Source organism: Gymnoscopelus braueri, assembly GCF_963280865.1.
Source record: "Gymnoscopelus braueri genome assembly, chromosome: 9".
Lineage (NCBI taxonomy): Eukaryota > Metazoa > Chordata > Actinopteri > Myctophiformes > Myctophidae > Gymnoscopelus > Gymnoscopelus braueri.
Window position 1 is genome coordinate 37,239,867 of NC_137610.1, and position 21,178 is coordinate 37,261,044.

The 21,178-nt window shown below is 41.1% G+C and overlaps 1 protein-coding gene across 1 annotated transcript; it reads left to right on the forward strand.

Moving 5' to 3' along the window:
- Positions 1–243: 243 nt before the first annotated feature.
- On the forward strand, positions 244–16,173 carry slc38a8a (solute carrier family 38 member 8a; the record flags this gene model as incomplete). The annotated part of the gene is made up of 10 exons (XM_080437662.1): positions 244–450; positions 6,934–7,132; positions 7,732–7,888; positions 9,150–9,254; positions 9,885–9,942; positions 13,428–13,542; positions 14,557–14,704; positions 14,952–15,154; positions 15,255–15,306; positions 16,071–16,173. The coding sequence occupies 10 exons, from the start codon at positions 244–246 to the stop codon at positions 16,171–16,173; spliced, it is 1,347 nt and encodes a 448-aa protein (XP_080293788.1).
- Positions 16,174–21,178: the final 5,005 nt, after the last annotated feature.

A 21,178-nucleotide genomic window follows, 5' to 3' on the forward strand; every position in this document is an offset into this window, starting at 1 on the left:
ACTTAGTTACTTTCCAACGCTGCGAATGAGTTTATGGGTGATGATTGGTTTAGGAAGGTGGGTGACACCTCCACTCTCCCACTTCGCCTTTCAACCCCAGCTCACCACCAGGCCACTGAGGCCAGCCTCATGTGAGCACAGCGCACTGCTGCAGCGCCGGTGTGGCACACGAGGTGCAAAAGTTTGCTCGGGGAGATTGGACCCGCGCCGTGTGTGTGTGTGGGGGGGTCTGTCCGTTGAAGCATGGAGGAGTTGGCGAGAGAAAGCATCAGTTTGCTCGCATCAGCTTCAGCCAGGCAGCCAGCGCTCCTCCACGCGGACGGCCCACGTCTCGGTTCGATGGGGGCGATATTTATCATGCTGAAATCCGCCCTGGGCGCCGGACTGCTCAATTTCCCCTGGGCCTTCGAGAGAGCCGGAGGGGTCCGCAATGCAGTCACCGTGGAACTGGTTTGTGATATGAACTGATGCATTTCTACAAGTAATTTTCCAATGAATTATTACTAAGCTCTGACTGACTGACTGCCAGGCAATTTTTTTTTGCATATTTTTAAAGTTGTAGTCAGTGGTGGAAAAAGTACTAATTTAAAAAAAAGTAAAGGTATCAATTCTGCAATACAAAAATACTCTGTTAACAAGTAAAAGTCCGGAATTAAAAATTTACTTGAGTAAAAGTACAAAAGTATTGGCATCAAAATCTAAAAGTACTCATAAGTATTAAGTTTTCAATAAAAAAAAAAAACTTGGTGGAAACTTAACTGGAAAATAGCTGTATTTTTTTTAAAACAATATTTGCCCCTCAGATGTTGTGGAGTAGAAGTAAAAGAACTGAAAATTGGAAATACTCAAGTAAAGTACAAATACCTAAATTGTACTTAAGTATAGTACTTGAGTACATGTACTTAGTTACTTTACAAAACTGGATCTAGTTTGCCATCAATGGAGTTTATTTGGGGTAGCACCTATTTGATGGAAAGTTTCATTTAATTTCAGATCCCCCTGAGTGTTTTGTTTTTTGTTTTGTTTTTTTTATATTTTACTGTCTCTCAGGCAAATAATGAACACTCATGGTTTTCAGTGCATGTTATCCTGAGTTTCACACTCATCCCTTAGCTAGACAATGCATTAGGGGTCCCTGGATACAAGCTGAGTAGAGATACGCTACGAATCCTTAATTGACTCCCCTGTCAATCAGAGTTATGGTGATGTTTTCCTCATAGCTTAGTAGCCTACCTATGGTATTGCTTACTGCATTGTGCGTTTCTTAAATTGTTTTTATATGGTACAAGTGTTGTGCACACACAACACTACAAGCCTACAAGTTACCACACTGTAGCGTAGCACTGTTGACATGATGCAAAATTATTTAGTTTCCTAATCTTTTCAGTGCCAAGATCTTAGATGTTCCCTTTGAAGAAATATTTATTTCTATATGTTGGCCAGTGCCCAAACTAATAGACAAGTATACGGTATATTCAGTAAAAGGGATGTCATTGGTAGAATGGAAGATCGCTCAAGGGATAATCTATTCTACCGAGTGTGTTTTGACCTCGGAACAATCAGACCCACATATTTCTGGCCACCAAAGTCCACTCGCCCCAGTCAAATCCGGCGACCTCGGAACAGTTGGACGCGCAAATCTGGCGACATCGGAATGGTCGCACCCACAAATCCGGTGACCTCAGAACGGTCGGACCCACCAGGTATTTCTGGCCACCAGAACCTACTCAGCCACGTTTGACATCTCGGTAATACTGAGACAAGGGGTGGGCGATGATTTATGATTCTGTTCCACTTCCTGTTAGAGGTGCTGCGATCGAGATTTTTAACTTTCGATCAGATACAGATATGGCAGCACTGATACCGATCCGATACGGCACATATTTAAGTCTCTCTATGCTGTCTATCTCATGTTGACCCCCCCACACTGCTCCGATCTCCCTGCTCCGTCGCTCACCTTGATTTGCGCACCTCTCGCTCCGCTCAGACCCGTCGCTCTGCAGCCAAAATAAAATAAGTATGTATATATTTTGCTGCATGTCCGAAACACTTTCTCTTATATCCCAAATGTGTCCCCATCAGTGTAAAGAGCCTCGATGGACAGCTAGGCCTACTATGTTGCAAAAGACGCCATCTACGTTCCCTTTTTATGTAGGCATTGTCTTTTTTAATAAGAATAAGACAGACAATATTAAATCCTGTGGGTAAATGATTAATCACGAGGTTCGAGAGAGGGGGGGGGGACTCGAGTCGCAATGCGAGTATGGTTCGTTCAGCCAAAATCTGTCGCAAGGTATTTATAAACATACTTGTGTGGATTACGGAGAAATTTGAATGAAATCTTGAGCAGGGACGTGCGTGCGCTGTGCACTTCTGGATTGACTAACAAACACTGTTGTAATCACGTAGCCTCTGCATGCTGCTGCATGCTGGATCCAACGTGTTGGAAAGAAGTGCTGGATCAGATTACTGGAATGGAGTGCTTGGATCGGAGTATTTGATTGGTTATTTTCGCTGCAGTCCGATCTAATCCGATAGCAATTTTTTGGCTGATATCGAGCTGATATCCGATCTGAAAATCGGATCGCGGCAATCGGGACATAACTGAAACTGCGCTGACTCGGCTGAAGCAGACAAGTTCGGCACGCGACTCGCTCGCCTAGCGGCTCGCTTGGCGGTGCCTTACGTGGCTCAAGTCCGCTTCAGGCAGCGCACCTCCGTTGCTTAACTCATTCACTGCCAAGGACGACGTTTACGACTTTTTCGTCTTCAGTGGTTTTCCACCAGATGGCGCTGTTCTCTAACACACGAGTGACCATTTTCATCCTCAAGTCACACAGAACCAGGAGATCACGTGATCAAAAGATCTCCACCACCATTAACTTCCTGCTTAGCGTATTTGGGGAAACGGCTGTATCTTTTTTTCTCCCTGCATTTTTGACGAGACATGCTATATCCAACGACCTGTAACAAATGACTTTTTTCATCTTTTATCATGGATATAAATATTCTGTGACTAGTTGAAAAGGTAAGGAAAACCAAAAATCGCTGGCAGTGGGCGATTCATTTATGTATTTAATCTGGCAGTGAAAGTTAAACAGTTTTTTTCCTAACTGCTTCCTAACTTAATATTAGGGGCTGTAGTCTGTTCTGACCAAGGGCGGCGAGTGTTCCGCTGCTGGGGGTGAGCGTTCCGTGTGTTTTCCACTTCCTGTCGATTTGATCCAATGAAATCCAATGAAACTGGTCAGATGACCAATGATATCCAATGAAATCGACAGGAAGTGGAAAACACACAGCCTAGGAAACAGGTGAATAGAGTCTGGAACTACACATCCCGAAAGCCGAGAAAGGAAGCTGTCATCTTTTCGTCATTTCCGTTCGTGAAAATATATTATAAAATATCTTAACATTTTATTTTTGAATTTCTGATAAGCAGCAAGCTATATAGGCTTTGATTATTTTTAAATAGCAGACCTACAAGCTCACAACGCATTGCATTGCAACACGCTGTGAGCTTGTAGATTTGCTACTTTCAAAAAAATCTTGAAAGTAATGTGGAATTTTTTAATTTTTTAAACCTTTTTTAAATACACAAATCTTGTACGGGGAAACATATTTTCAGATGAGGGCCTGCAGACAAATACATATCAATTTGTGTTAAATAACATTAGGAAGCAAGCCCAAATAAGCAATTACACTTTAGAAACAAGCCCAAAAAAACGCAACCCGCAACTACCAATATTTACAGAAAAACAAGTCGCTTATAATAAGCAGACATGGTAACACTGTCCTCTACCTTTGCCAGCCAACCTTTAGATCATTGTGTGCTGAACAAGCTCATGAGAACAGCTATGACAAGATTTCCTCCTATAATCTCCTAAAATTGCATTGGCCCTAATTGGGGCTAAATGAGGTAAAAATATATATACACCTACAGTATGCTTGCCCCAATTAAGCCACTAGCACCTATTAGATTGCAATGATCCTAAACACTTGGCTGGGAAACATTACTGGTGGATAGCAACTTTGGTACTTAATCGGATTATAGGAATATTGTAGTATATGGCCAAATTTACTCTTGTTCACTTCCAATTTCTATAATAACCTATTAACTCTTCACTGTGTTCACATGACTTCGTATACCAGTGTTTTTCTCACTGGGAGTAAACAATGGAAGTCGTTTTTGGAGCAGTATTCAGTCCCTACATAGTCCCAGTCCCAGATCCACTCACATGACCAACATTGCTGTTATTTGAAAGGTTATTAACTCTAAATGTTGTTGATGTTAGATTTGAGTATTGAGTGAGATCAGTGTGATGACCAGTGCGTACCAGTGTCATTTCAATAGAGGAGAGTATAGGCTACATGGTGTCACTATCTTTGTTGATAATGCAATGGCAATAGAGAAGCAAAGTATATATCTCATTGTAAACAAGAAATGGTTTGAATACATCATTTGCCACTTTTTTATACAGTATGTAAACACACAGGAATTGATGTTGACAGAAATTTGCTAAGTGTTCACACACAAATTGTAAATTGTTTATGCATTACATAAAGAGCAAAGTGTTAAAACTGAATAGAGAAAGGTGTCTATTACGTTTGTGTGTGTGTGTGTGTGTGTGTGTGCGTGCCGGTCATTTATGACCTGACGTGGAATCATTGCCACATCCATGAGAAGTTGATGTTTATGCTGTTTAGCTAAGTTATGTGTGCTAATAAAGTTATAACACAATGTGGAATCGAACGGTGCACGTGTCAATGTGCGTGTTAATGCTATGGAGATGATATCCAAAGCGCCCTCCCGCTCATAAAATGCAGTGTGTGTGGACACGGGCCCTAAATGAAAGTCCTTTATACGTTTTCTGCATCTGTATGTTCTGCTGTTGTCTGTCTGTGTGTGTACTCCAAGTTAGTGTAGCCAGCCGCTAGTCCGCGGGGCTGTAACCATGACGACGGAGACCTGTACTCCCCTTATTTGTCAGGAAATTGGAAATCTGTCAGGCCTTTGTAGAATGAGCCTTAACAATTTGGCTATTAAGCACAATAACCAATCCAGCCACAGTTCACACTGCTACTGTGAGACAGGTCGATACCGCAGTATGAAATGCTGCTCAAAAAGACTACGCCTACCGTAGTATCAAGGGCAAGATCACCAGGTTAATGAACAGCTTCCACCGGGCTACCATTAGACAGTTGAATGTGACTAAGTTGATTCTGTTTCTGGTTACTTTCCGCTGAACATGCGCAGAGCCATGCCTCACACATCTATACATATTCACCCATACTTAACCTGTGGCACTTTTGACCGTAATGTCTCTTGTTTCTCCATGAACTAATCTGCACCCACAGGTCCATTGACCTGTCCGTCCTGACGTTGATTGTATACACACACATTCTCATGAATTCTTTTTGCATATTTGAATAACTAGAGGTTCGGGCCATGTAGCGGTCCTCACTTCTAGTAGCCTGGCCCGCACATCGGAGACAGAGACAGTAGATATTACTTGTGTATACATTTTGGAGTTGTGTATAATTACGTCCAAACCGGGGAAAACTCCCCCCTGTCAGATGATAAGAAGCGGCTTGCTAGCTCCTCATGCATTGAAAGGGGCATGAGCTCAGTTCTGGGCTCTCCCTAGGCTGGCAGAGGGAGAGTAGTGCCCAGGATTACATAGGCAATTGGCACTGGGTGAAAAAAAAGGGTTACAAAATCGTCGGATAGAAAAATATCATTTTTGGAGTTTATTTGGAATAGGAGTAAATGTTTTTTTTGTGAAAGAGTGAACCGAAAGTGGAATTCAGTCTCACTCCGTCTGAGGTCACAGCCTAAAAGATCGGCGGCACATCTCTTCTTGTGTAACAGAACGTTTTATTGTGAAAGAGTTAACCGGAAGAGTTATTCAGTGTCACTCCGTCTGAGGTCACAACCTAAACTGCATTCGCTGGGGCAGGGGTCCCGACGCTCTGGTCCGTAGCTTTTAGCGGTTATTAGCTTACTATTTGCATCGTCTATGGGAAAGGCCATGTTAACGGTTAGCGATTATTAGCATTGAATATGGGAAAGCCCATGTTAACGGTTAGCGATTATTAGCTGACTATTAGCATTGTAAATGTCGGGATGACATTAGGCACATCGGCGATACAGTGACTGTGTGTGTGTGTGTACGCAGCAGCAAATCGTCATAGCTGAAGTGTCGTCGTGCTAGTTAGCGAGTTGCTGCTCGGGAGTCGAGTTGCTGCTCTGTCCTAATGCTGCGGAAGCTAACATACTAACGGAGGCTACATTACACTTCCGCCACGTGATCAGGCCTAGCCATTGACAGTCGCCACGTAATCAGGCCTAGCCAATCACAGTATGCGTCTAGACAAATAGGGCGTGGAATCAAGCCAATTGTGTGTATATATAGATGAGCACAATAGACTGAGGAACACTATATATTTGCAACTGCTGTATATACAGATATGATCAGGTATCTAGGGATCAAATCAACAGGAAGTGATGCCCACAACGCCCTAGGAAACTTGTGCCCCCCTTTTCCCCACAATTTCCTTACTCTTGTCTAACTCTTATTTTATTATTGTTTTTTCAATGTAACTGCAGCTGTAGGAAGCTGGCACAAAATAATTTCACCCAATCATTATACTTGGTGTAAACTGGTGATGTGACAATAAAGTTGAGTCTGATGTAAACAATGCAGAACACTTGTAAACTTTGTAATGCAACTGCCGCTGGAAAATTCAGTAAAAGGATTTTAGGGCATGCATTAGATTTCTCAATGTCATGCTTATTATGATCAGGACATCCTGTTCTTGCTGCATCCAAACTTCCCTTTTGGGACAAATAAAGTTTGTGCTTGGATCTATACCCTTGGAGCTGGTTCTTAGTTTCTCATATCTTCATATTTGTTTCTTTCTCCATCCATTCAGGTCTCCCTAGTGTTTCTAATCAGTGGTCTGATCATACTGGGCTACTCATCGTCCATCAGTGGCCAGTGCACATACCAGGCGGTGGTGAAAGAAATGTGCGGGCTGTCCATCGGCCAGCTGTGTGAGATCTGCTTCGTTTTCAACCTTTTCATGATCTCTGTTGCCTTCCTGGTCATAGTGGACGACCAGCTAGAGAAATGTGAGATGAATCAAAATACACATCAGTTTTCATATATGATTACCAATGTGAGGAATGTAGGGTTTTATTGGGCATAGAATCTCGCTTTCAGCACAGCCACGCTTCAAATTGAAATGGTGGTTACACATCCTGACACCTTGCAGCGGCCCAGAAATGTGATATCCAGCATAACAAGGATATTTCTTTTGTGCCTGGCCATTGAGCAGCCACACTGGAGCAATTTGAGACACGAGCCAAATACTCTGTGGTAATGAAAGTTAGAAGGATAAATTGACACACAGAAATTACAAGGTTCATCCTCGCAGGGGTGCTGTAAAGGAGGGGAAAACCCTGAAAGATTCAGAGGGTAGAGACTTTGACAGTGGCCCTGAACATTCCAGAGATACCAGGCTAAAATACTTTGCATCATTGAAGCATGCAGATGGCAAGTATTTTAAAGGTTTGGAGTATTATTTTTAAAGGGGTACTGTGAAGCATTTTGTCCCTTGTCGCCAGTAAAAAGTTAAAATCAGGACACATTAGCTGCATAGTTGCTGATACCGATGTTGTCATAAAAGTGATATATATGATGATATATCCTTGTGACTGTTGTCTTTCAGTGTGTCTCTCCATATATGAGTTGGTGACGGGTTTGCCAGAGTCAGAAATGCCTTACTATTGGTACACAGACCGGCGTTTTGCTCTCCTCCTGCTCTGCATCCTTCTCATTCTTCCACTGTCGATCCCCAAAGAGATCACCATCCAAAAATACATCAGGTCAGCAGTGGTACACACGCACGCACGCACGCACGCGCGCATGGATGCCCCTATGTGTTGGTGTTATTAGATGTGTACATGTCAGCACACACATGCATTAGCACAGTACTGTATATGTACACAAATGTAGTTGGACACACACACACACACACACACACACACACACCAGCCTGATCGCCAGAGAACTAGTATACATTGCACGGATCCAGTGCACGTCATTCCGTGCATAGTCGCCTAGAAACCCCGAAATTCCGTGCTTATGTACGGCGAGTCCCACGGTGGGCGTAACCAGTCGCAACCCGGAAAAACCCGGAAGCAGAGCAGTCCCCACAACAAAATTTACGATTCTGTGCCTATCGGTACATAACTCAAACGGCGCTGAGTAGGCACAAGGGAATGTCGCAACGTTCGGGACGGCAACTCGCTCGCTTTAGCTCGCTCGGTGGCCCCTTACGTGGCGACAATTCCCTTGAGACTGCGCGCCTCCGAAATGGTTTTGTCACAAAGGGAGAGATGTACATATGCACGGAATTTCGGGGTTTCTAGGCGACTATGCACGGAATGACGTGCACTGGATCCGTGCAATGTATACTAGTTCTCTGGCGATCGGGTTGCACACACACACACACACACACACACACACACACACTGTATATAGGCTGTACAGTATATAGACAGTTAACCATGCCTGTATTTAGAAAATGTGAAAAGTTGCAATTTGACATACATTTTAAGGTAGTGATTATTATTGGGTTTCCACTCAAACCCATTGAAACTGGGTAAATGTATTGTTAATAATTTGTCTTTGCTAAATCCACCAGCCAGGCCAAAGGCAGGGTCAGATATATTGTTTTTTACACTGTGTCCCTGACTTGCCTCAGAGCAACCACAATGTGGTATAATTTCATTGACTGACTGATCAGCTGGTGGCCACACTTAGGCTGCCTGATCTAACCACTTAATTATTGTTAGGTTAATTTGGACAGACAGGTGGGTGCTGTCATTTACATTCCCACCCTGATTAGTGTTCTCAGTCAGCCCCTGTACAACCATAATTGAAGACATTAACGATAAGCATCGTATATCACAGCCTTTCCCCTCATTCCCCTGTGGCATTTCATAAACGGTAAAACAAGTTAATCACATGCACCACACAGACACAACGATGGACTCAATGGAGAGATGTTGGGGCGTGCCCACTGGCGGAGACTTGTGCTCCACTGAGCGCCCCTATTTTAATGTGTTATGTCCCCTCTCAAAGTGTTCTAGGTACTCTGGCAGCAACCTACCTGACAATAGCCATCATAATCAAATACCATACCATGCCTTCCATGCAGGTTCGCATCGCCCCCATCCATAGCACTGGGTAAGTCATGGAGCGATGGGCAAATGGAGGATTTCAGGGAAACGATATTTACTGTAGTGAAAAGTGAAGTGGTCACAGTGGCCAGTACAATCAGAATGTTACCAGCTATAAATGGAAATAAACATTAGCCTAATGTATTTATTAGGTAGGTGTTATGGATATGAATACTCTTTCACACCGGACAAGCCCAAGTTATGTGTTGACAAAGGAATTAGTCCCATACAGTACCTTTTGTACCACAACAGTCAAACTAGATCTTAGATCTTAGATGCTTCTTTTATCCATAAACTAATGTGATATTTAACATTTTGCATTCCTGTTGCACTCTGACATACTTATAAATTTGTGTTTATAAATTTGACAATGGGACAGAAGCTAGATTGGAAGCAATAGATGCATGGGCTTACATTTATGTAGTATCTGCTGCCAAACTTGGTGGAAATATCCATAAACATTAAATAAGATTCAAAAGATCAAAATAAGTAAAATATATATGCTTACAAAACCGTTAACAATTTGAATTATTTTGTAAATGTTTGTGGTTTGTTTAACGAGTACCCGTTTACGCAAGAACATGATTGCACCCCTAATACGTATATACTCTGTGTGTGTGTTTGTGTGTGTGTGTAGGATCAGTTCCTGGGCCTCCATGTTTAGTGTGATTCCAACCATCTGCTTTGGTTTCCAAGTGAGTCAAACATTTAAACATTTTCAGATTTCAGCAATGACAAGACTTTTTTTTATCAAATGGTAGGGAGTGTGTGGTGTGAATTTGATCTAGAAACTGTATTTCCTATCAATATTGCGACTTGATGGCCACTTAGACATGAGATGAGTTGTGTAATGTCAGTAGGCTGCTGGGACCTGGACATTTTCAGGAGAGTGATTTAGTGAGTGCCAGTCTATAGGTCAGCCTGGGATTGCTGTGCTCTGTGATAGCTATAGGCTGCCCTTGGATTATTTTATGGCATCTTAGAACAGAGCAGAGGTAACAAACAAATCACTCCTTCACGCTTAAGACGGACAGACTCATGTGTTCCCTTCCGATTTACCAAGGTAATGAATTGAGGGGGAAAGTGGGAAAGGATTGATGCACAGGCGCGCACTTGTGTGCCTACCCATGCCACACACTCCTCCTTCCTTCCCTCCCTCCCTCCCTCAGGCGAGATCAGATGATTACAGTCTGTGGGTTCAAAAGGGAGCTGATGAGATCCTCAGAGCACTGCTCTGAGGAGTTGAATGGACAAAAACGAGACAGAGGGGGAAGCTAGATTGAAAGTCCAGCGATGGCAGCTGGGATCAGGTTAGGACAAAGACTGCATTCTGCGTTCCTTGATGGTGTAACTTGTTCGACTGTGTCACTCTGAACCCTTAAGTGTGATTTATACTTGGCTGCACGCCGGTGTCGCGCACCAAAAATAGCTGATCTACAAGCTCACAAAGCGTTGCAGTGCGATGCATCGTGAGCTTCTAGATCTGCTATTTTCAGTGCGTGGCACTGGCACGCAACCAAATATAACTCGGTCTATAGCTTTCATTTCATTCCATGTCTCATCCGAGTTCATCACCTCCTAAAAACACATTAAAGGGGAAATGATCTGATCAGACGAGCACTCTTGGATACTCTCCTCATACCTGGGTTCCAAGCTGGCAAGGAAACATTTTATCTGGGTGAAACAGAGACTAACTCTGGTCTAGGTCTGGCAAAAAGCCTTAATTTCTGTTGATACTTTATTACTGCTATGTTTTTCGCTCATATTCTTGTGCATTCTGGTAATACATTTGTCTGGGCAAGTTTCAGTGTCAGAGTGGGCATGGAAACAATGGCTTTTCTTCAGGGATGAAAGTGGGCCGGAACGGTCCCGTACTGCATTGATTTCACTAAAAGATTCTGTGCCGGCACACCGTACCGCCGGTAAGAAGAGGGGGAAGCAACTGATGCGAAAAGCCCATATAACCCGTCTGTCAGGAACGCATGTCCAACAAAAAAACACATGTACTAACGTTAGAGCATTGACATGAGGAGCACTGGCAGAGACCAATCAAATTCCACCAAAGTTTTTGTGGTTGGCCCAGCCTGACACATTATTAGGATAGTTAGTTTAGTAATGAGTTATAGTTATGTTTAATTTAATTTCAAACAATAGTAATTGTTGAATTTTACATTGAAGTTTTGTGTTAAGATTAACGCATATGTGGTACATACACCATTTGATTTAATTTAGCTATACATTATATCAAGTGCTGTATGTGCTTATAATTTCAAAACAGTTTAATTTGTAATTTCAAAGAAATGTAACTGTTGAGTTTGATATTGATATTGACGTTTTTTTCCTCTTTTACACATTTGTAATTTCAAAGAAAAGTAGCCTAATGGTTGATTTGAAATTGATATTGAAGTTTTGTGTCAACATTAACACATTACTCTGTGGTACACACACCATTTGATATAAATAAGTAATTGTCTATGCATGATATCATGTGCTTGTAATGTCTATACCATACTGTGTACAGGCATAAATAAATTGAATGCATGTGTTCAGGGATGCATGAATGAGGAAAAGAATGAGCAGATGAAGTATGGGGTATAGTTCCGGCAAGAACTTCATGCCACTTTGACCCATACGCAAGTGCTGAAATGTTTACCATTGAGCTAATCGAGCCTGCCAGCTTGCTCTGAGGATAAATTGAATCTTGACCATCAGGTCAAAATTCTGTGTCTAGGTGAGACATGACCTTTGACCCAATCTAAATGTCTCAATAAAAGAGCAGGGAGACTAAATACAACCACCCCAATTGTATTGTATTAACATACTCTAACATACAGATTGGACAAAATTACATTTCATTCATTAAAATTACATTGTGCTGCTTTAGCCATCATCAGCACCATACTGGACATTTTATTGTGGTCTTGTCCTTATAACATTAAAGGTAGGGTAAGTGATTTTCATTGGTTAAAATAAGTGTTAAATAGCTCTATATTCTGATAGTACTCATTGCTATAGAGTGTTTGTTCAGTAAAAGGAGTCTCCTTGTCTCTTTATAAAACAGAAAATGCATTTTCGTTTCAGTTTCATTTCCAATTTTATCCAATCAGGATAGAGAACTCAATCAGGATATAGATTAAACAAGTGAAATTGGAAGTGATGACACAAAGAAATGAGCAGGCAAAATTGGAACTGGAACACTATAAAAATGAAGCTTAAAAATGTGTACTTTCTCCTGATTGGCTGAGATTTTGACACCTACCGGAAAATGTATTTTCTGTTTATTAAAGAGCTGGAGAGACATGGAGACTCCTGTTACTGAACAAACACTCTATAGCAATGATTACTATCAGAATATAGTGCTTTAACCTTTTAACAAAATACTTTTTGTATTAACCAAAAAATATCACTTACCCTATTGACTGCCAGAGTTTATTCATAATTTACTCACCCACTGCCAGGGTTTTTAATCATTTTTTATAGAAGAAATTTGAATTATTTGTCAGTTTATTTTTTAACATTGAAGTGAATGGATTTTTTTTTATTATTTTTTTATATATCTCCTAATTCGTTGTGAATAACGGAAAATAATTTATACTCAAAGATTTGAGAAACCTTTTAGAAATTCAAAAACAATTTCTTTTTTTTTTTTAAACGGGGAGAATTCTCCCCTTTGGCGGTAAACACCATTGACTGAAAAGGGGATAATTCTCCCCTTTGGCGGTGAGTGTGTTAACACATAATGGCTGTTGACTCTGCATCTGAGCACCGACATGCTGTTTACATTTTACAGAATGGGTCAGACAGCTAAAACCGATTATAAAATATAACTTTGGCAATAAAAGGACATTGTGACATTTAAGCTTAAAGGTCCTTACACACCGGGACGATTTTTTCGTGCGAATAATACGCTTTTTTTTAAAACCTTATAAAGTCAATGCAAGCGTACATGGCGCCCAGCAGCTAAAATAAATAAAAAAATACCTGGGCATACTTGTAGATGGCATACTAGGGTAACACTGGACACACTGATGGTGTTGCCATTGGAGTAACAAAGGTAACCCCAGGAGGATTAAAAAACCCTTTGTTGGAAGGACATAGGCCACAAATCATGACAAGGGAGAGTCTGATCCTGAACATGCTCCAGTTAATACCCCAATTACATTATCTTTGTGTGTTTCAGTGCCATGAGGCATCCATTGCCATCTACAGCAGCATGGAGAATCAGCGCCTCTCTCATTGGGCCTTCATCTCTGTGGTCTCTATGATCTTCTGCCTCATCATATACTCCCTCACTGGTTAGGATATTTTCTGTTTTTATCATCTGCTATGGCTCCTATTCTCTGGCACAGTGTGTCAATATTAATCATAATAATGATAATACATTTGGCATGGCATTAAAAATCTAAAATGAAATAAAAATGTCAACACAATGACACGAGACCCCCCTGCCCCTCAACTATACACAGCAACAAAAAAATACGTTTAAAAACACACAAACGCATTGAACCAGTACATCTAGGCAAATGCTTTGTTGACAAGAAAGGTTTTTAGTCCCCTTTTAAAACGTCAATAGACTGTGGTGCACTCAGATGGTCAGATAAGGCATTCCACAGATCATGGTGTGCAGCGTTTGTCTTGGGGGGGAATGTAGTGTTGTTTGAGAGTGGCACCAGGTTTAACTGTTAGGCAGCATTCTCCCCACACGTGTGTCATTTCTTTGGCTAATGGTAGGCACAGTTTGATAATTGTGTATGGCTTATGCGGAGGCTGGCACGATACGATGCTTCTTGTGCTTTGGCTAGCTCTGGTCCATAGCGTTAGAAGGAGTTCCTCAGATGGTTGACATTTCTGTATTATAAATCTTTTTTTAAATTTTTTTTATAGATTTTAGATTTTCATGGGCTGTATGCCATAATCATCAAGATTAAACCAAAAAAGTGTTTGACATATTTCACTTTGTGCGCAATGAATCTAGAATATATGAAGGTTTCACTTTTCAAATTATATTACGGAAGAAAAACACAAACACAATATATATATTTTTTAACAAGGATCTGTACTGTCAAACTGTTCAGATATTATTAAATACATTTCCCCCAAATACCATTAATACACTCATTGATTAACAAATCAATTAGCTGTTCCTTAACCACTTAAACCTACACAAAATCTCGTCAAAAATATCAGATCTTCAAGCTCACAACATATTTTTTGTGAGCTTATATAAAAGCTTAATTAATTTTTAAAAGTTACCGGCATCAGACCTTTCTGCCAGTTGTATGAACGGGTATTATCTGTCTCAATTGCAGGGGCTTATGGGTACTTGACATTTGGAAAGGAAGTGAAGGCAGACATTTTAATGTCTTACAACGGTGGTGATGTCCTAATGCTCATCGCTAGGCTACTGTTTGGAATTTCTATCATCACCATCTATCCCATTATTGTTCTGCTGGGGAGGTAAGGCACTGTATTTGTGATTGAAAATGACTTGGTTTTTAATCTGACTGATGATTTATTCATTTATGTACACTCTGTAGACCCAAATTCATCTACAGTATGCGCCCTGTGCCTACTTTGGAACGTACAGTTTCTCTTTAATTGTACTCAGTCTATATACAAAAACTCAATGATTTTGATCTCAAGAAAAATGCCCCCATAAAGTGAAATAGTGCCAAAACATAGATACCTATTTTCCCAACGTTAGATCAGTGATCCAGGATCCTCTGCTGAGCTGGCATCGTAAACAGGATGGTCTAGTGACGGACAAGTTTGAAAGCCGGAGCCGATATGTGCTGACAGTCCTGTGGGTTACTGTGACTCTTCTCCTCGCCATATTTGTACCAGATATCAGCAAGGTCATCAGTGTCATCGGCGGGATCAGTGCCTTTTTTATTTTTATTTTCCCAGGTAACACACTTCGCATACACGCACCTTTAGAGATGCAGGCACTGAAGATCGACTTGTTTGTACTTATAACCCCTTGATCTCTCTACCTGTCTTCAAACAGGGCTCTGTCTGATCTTTGCTATGCAGTCTGAGCCAGTCTCCTGTAAGACCAGGTAAGTCTTTTTGAATGTATTTATTTATTTTTGATTAATAGTATCTGAAGAAATGCCTATACACGTAACTGTTGTGAGACTCTGTGATGCGCATTCACTTGCGCTGTCTGATACATGTATGCAACCCCTTTTCTCCCCAATTTAGTTGCTTTGCCAATTCCCCCCCACACACCTTGTATGTTGCCACTGCTGTTGTATGCTACTGGCTCACCTGCCAGTCAGGAGCCCCCACCGGGAGGATGTAGAGCCTCCGTCCTAATCCTCCTGCCCATAATATCACCCTCCCCCCTTGGCTTCCTTCCCCCGAACACGGGCCAATTGATATAGAGACGCTTGACAAAGCTGTTATATTATATTGTATAATCATCTATATCGCTCTATTTTTCTGGCTCGTCATTTTGCTTGGCATGCTGCTTAGCTAAATTTACGGTAGGGAACAACTTAAAGAGCGGAGCCATTAACACCAAGTTTAACTGTATTCCATTTGTTGCAATAAATGGTTACATTCTACTTTGGCGTGAGTGTTCCTGACTGAACCCTATATAAATGCACCAATGAGTGCAATAGGAATGTTATTGTTGCTTGTCCTTGAGTCATGTCCACTCTAATCGTTTAGGTGCCTTTTTAATGTAAGCTGTACATTCTGGCTTGAAAGCTTTGGGATTTGATGTGTGTAATATTTCTGGCTAATATTTTTATTTATATCAATGTTCAATCATTTCATTATGCCCCACCCCTCCCTCTCTCTCTCCCCCTCTCTCCAGAGTTGTTCTCACACTCTGGGGTGTGGTGACCTTGATCTGTGGAGCTTTCATCTTTGGCCAGAGCACCACAACAGCTGTCATGCAGCTCCTTGGCAGGATCTGATGCTCATGTATTCCACTCTTCTATGTAATGTACTTCAAGATGGTGCTAACTAGAACTTATTTTTTCCCCTTCTCCACACTTCTATGTAATGTTCTTTCGTGGTGACTGTCCACTGTAAAGGTCGTTTCAGACGGGGAGCGGTTAACGCGGGCGTTCTCACTCGGATCAGCAGGGATCATTGTTGTTTTGTCCTCCTGCGTGTTGCGGGGGAAAAAAACTCACCACAATCCAGCTCTTGCCGCCCGTGGGCGTGTGCACTAACGAGCCATTCCGCCCCTCAACTTCTCTGCGCGTCCCAAATAATCGCCCGTCTCTCATTGAAAATGTATTACATAGGCGCGTTAAGGTGACTCTCCATCAAACAGACTAGTTCAGACTATTTCAGACTACTTCAGACTGCAACAGACTGGTATTTGTTTGGCAAAAGTTGGCATTTAGTCTGTCAGCCGACTTGCCCATTAAGATGCTAATGCATTATAACTTCCAGCCCAATCTGGGAACCAATCGCCCAAAAAAAGGAAAAACAGCGCCCTGCTGTTCTTGAGAGATTACTTTCAGCATAGCCTGCCAGCGTTGCCAGGTCTGCTTATTATAAGCGACTTTGGGCTTGTTTCCCTGATGTTACCAGCGTTTTTTCTTTTTTTCTTCACTGACGTGCAGTGGTGTAAAGTAACTAGTACATTTACTCAAGTACTGTACTTAAGTACAATTCTGAGGTACTTTTACTTTACTGGAGTATTTCCAATTGTCTATACTTTTACTCCACAACAATTATTTGAAATGTTTAGTTACTAGTTACTTTGCAGATATAAATCATTATAAAACATACATTAACCACTTAAGCCCTATTTTATACCTATAAGCTATTTGAATATAGCAGATCTACAAGCTCACAACGTGTTGCGATGCACGCGTTCTGAGCTTGTAGATCTGCTATTTTCAAACATTTTAGTACTTTTACTTTTGGTGCTTTAAGTACATTTTTATACCAATAATTTAGTACTTTTACAGTACTTTTTAGTAAATGTTGAATTCCGGACTTTTACTTGTAACAGACTCAGAGTACATCTATTGCATTGATACTTTTACTCAAGTAAAACATTTGAGTACTTTTTCCACCACTGCTGACGTGTACACAACATTTTTGAAAACGGTTATTCGAATAATCAAAAATAAATACATTAATTAATTTATTGAAATTAACACCCAGAAAATAGCCAAAACTGAGCACATTTCGATCTATAAGGCCAAATCTAATTTGAAAAAAAAATATTAAGAGTATATGAAAGCCAATTAAAATGTTTATACTAATGGAATCTTACACACCTGCTCCCAATAAATTACATCACCACAGCGCAAAAGTAGGTCAAATCAATCAATCTCTCTCTGGGAGCGACAACGAGAAACAGTGAATGTAGGTTTTCATAGACATGGTCGCTTGTTTCTCTCACATAATCTGGCAACACCGACAGCCCTCGCTGGTGTTGTTGTCACTTCTTCTCTGCTACATAGCGACTCCCAGTCGGGCCCCAGTCGGCCAAAGAACTGAACATGTTCGGTCGGCTCTGGGTCGGCCGAAAAGGTCCAGAGGGACCACCCGACGGACCCCTAACCGACTGGACGACTATATCGAACGCTTCCCGACGCCAAGTTGGCTCAAAGTCGGTCTGGTGGAGAGTTAGCTTTAACCGCTCCCCGTCTGTAACGACCTTTACCTGGTTCAATGGACACCTACTTTCCACAGGAAGGGATTGCATATGGCTACCGTGGACATTATGTTTTCATGGAGATGACCCCTTGACTAGTTAAGAGGCCCTAAACCCTGCACTTAATGCATAATCAATCTGCGCAATCGTGAACTAGAGTTTAAAAAAAAAAACTCACCCCTCCAACAATATTATTTTTTTTGTTTTCTATGTTTGACCTCCCCTGGCCACTTCCTGTCATGTGTCTAGGGGTCTGTGTGAAATCATAATGCTGGTAGTTCTCATACTTTTGTCGTGGCATGATCACTATTGTTGGTATAAAAAAAGATTTTTTTACAGTGGTAATGTGTCTTTTGTCACCGTTTAGCCTTGAAAAACTAATTTGTATTCTCTGTACTAGACACTTGTCACAAACTGATTTACCAACTTTTATAGAATTTACATGATCACATGATCACACCTATTGGGTGAGTCACAATTGATTTACACAGAAGGATAAGATAGAGGGGCTATGGTGAGTAGGCACATCCACTTTAACTTTATCACTTAAATTGGCTGGTTTCGTGCCAATTTATTTTTGCTTGGTTTACCTTTAGGGCACCACCTGTTCCCAAGAGCAGGAGTTATGTTATAATTATTTTTTAATTCACTGTCCAACTACAACCACTACAATATGTGATGTAGGAGACCTAAAGGAGAACATGAGGATGGAACCTGCTGGTCTCTACTGTAAAGCCATAACACTATTGAATTGATGTTGGTTGCTTTAAGGTGCCATTATGGGGATGATGTCTGTCTGCATGTGGATATGTGGAGGGTGTAAATACTATCATGTTAATCTTGCTGTAGTTTTTGTGTGTTTAAAAAGAATGTACCTGTGCTGTGTTCTGACCTGACATGTATGACATTCACGTGAACATGCCATTTGTGGTTTCTCTTTGTGGTCATGCATGTCCCTTGTTCCAGAAATTCTTAGTGTGTGTAAAGAGAACAAAATAAAATAATTTTATAATAAGTCCTTTTGCTCGTGCATATCTGCTAGTCTTGAGTACAACTGTACAACCTACAGTGTGTTGTAACGAATTGTAATGGCATCCAGAGTGACTTGCACATTGCCTGTCACTCTGGATAAGCGCATCTGATGAAGGGATGGGGGAAAACATGGTAACAGATTTTTTTTGGGGTGGATGAATTTGGTTATGAGCACAGGTACACATGTGCCCAAGCAGGCTCCTATTGAACTTAATGTACAATTTATTGCCATGCATTGTCAATGGGGAAAGATCACAGCACTCCAGCAGTAACTTTAAACATTGTGCAGAATAAAGCACAGTAACATACTGTAACAGTATATACAGGCAAGTTCAATATATTGAAGAAAACTGTTTAACTTAAGTTTTAAATACAAGTCTTTCTTATGGCACAAAGTATGTTCAAATACATAATCAATTTGGGGTCCTTGACATCAAGATGTTTGAGAACCCCTGTGCTGCCTGAGCAGACCTGCCAACCCTTCTGTTCTCACCAGGAGACTCCTGTTACTCCTTCAATTTCTCCTGTTCTTATCCTGTTTTGGGGGATTCCACCCTTTTTGTGTGGCCCCTCACTGATATGCAGCCACGGCCATTCATGTTAATTTGCTAGTTCCTTGAGTTATTGATATGCAATGCAAATCACAATGGCAGTATTTGATCGTTCTTTTTGTTGGATGGTGTGAGTGGGCTCTCTCTCTCACTCTCACTCTCTCACTCTTTGATTCTGGCACACACCCTCCAAAAAAACTCTTTCTGAGTGAATGGGAATGTTACTCTTTTACTGTCGCTTTATGTCTGGATAAACTCCAGTCCAACGCAATTTTAAAGAGATAGTCATTTTTAAGTAATTAGGCTAGTGTTTATTATTAAATATGGCTCTTTTATTGCTACTTTTAACTTTGTAATGGATCCTATGTAAGTAAAGCCTGATAAAAGTGTCAAACTCCCAAAATCCACCAGAATACTGGAAATTACATCTACTCTGTTAAAAATGGCAGGTATGTGCCTGAGGCAGCCATGGCTCAATGGGTAGAGTGACTGCCTGGGAACCAAGAGGTCACAGGTACAATTCAAGCCCCGGCAATGACTCGAGTGGATAAGAAAAATAGAACTGAAAACTGAATTTACCCTGTGGGATGTGACCAGTTTACGAATTGTACTTCAGGACTAGTGGAAATGGAGAAGATCTTGTGAATTATCTGGATGAAATCATCATGTTCTGCCATACTATGCCATGAGGGGGTGCCGTGTCATACTCCTGAAATCACCTCGTTCTGGCTAGACCTTTATATGGAGCGTGCATATCTCCTTGTATGGCGTGTTCTGTCCGACCGTGACATCAGCTGTGGTGATCTCGGTCTCCGTGCACTGTCCATGACGTTAGTCTCGGGTGACCTAAGTTGGGCCAAGCCTGCTACTTGTATGGGAGTCTCGAACGCTTTGTTCCATGGTTAGGTCGAATGCTCTCCAACAGTGAGTTCTTGGGACAAATGTGAAGGCTACCCTCTTCAAGTCACCGTTTGACATTTGGTCAAGAAGTCACAATATTACTTTAGGGGGTGAGACAGTGTTGAACTTCTTGTCTCGTAATTATGAAAAAAACAGATACAATCACAGTACAATCACAGAAAACTTTTATGTCACCACTGTCACCTTGTTGTGTGAATGTGTTTGTGGATGGGTGTACATAATGCACATTGTAAAGTGCTTTCGATAAAGGCACAATTTACCGTTTTCCCTCAATGAAATGTAACCAAAACGATAATGTGCTAGTTGGGTTGTAATTGTTTTGCAGACTATACTCATTCTAATATAATGGTAACATTGATTGGATATAAATGAACAGTTTCATCATGATAATATTGTATATTAGTGATCTGGTCAAATTTTATAAATTATAGTTTGAAAATGGTTCCTGGCAGATATTTTGCCAGGACTTATGCTACTGATTGATTCTACTCTTTCTATCTATCTATCATCTCTCAAGACAGATTCAGCAAAGAAAATAATATTTTTTTCTAGGGTCCCTAGATTGATCTATCGATCAACTGATTGTTTGTTGAAACCTTATTGTAAGTCACTTTGGATAAAAGCGTCAGCTAAATTACTGTAATGTAATGTATAGGTTCGCTCGGAGAACAGAATATTGTCATGTAATAGCATAGCAAGCAACATATAAAAGTGCTATACCAGCCTATTACATTAACCACTTGAACACCAGCATCAATATTCTGTGGTGAACATTAGTCATAAGTAGCTGATCTA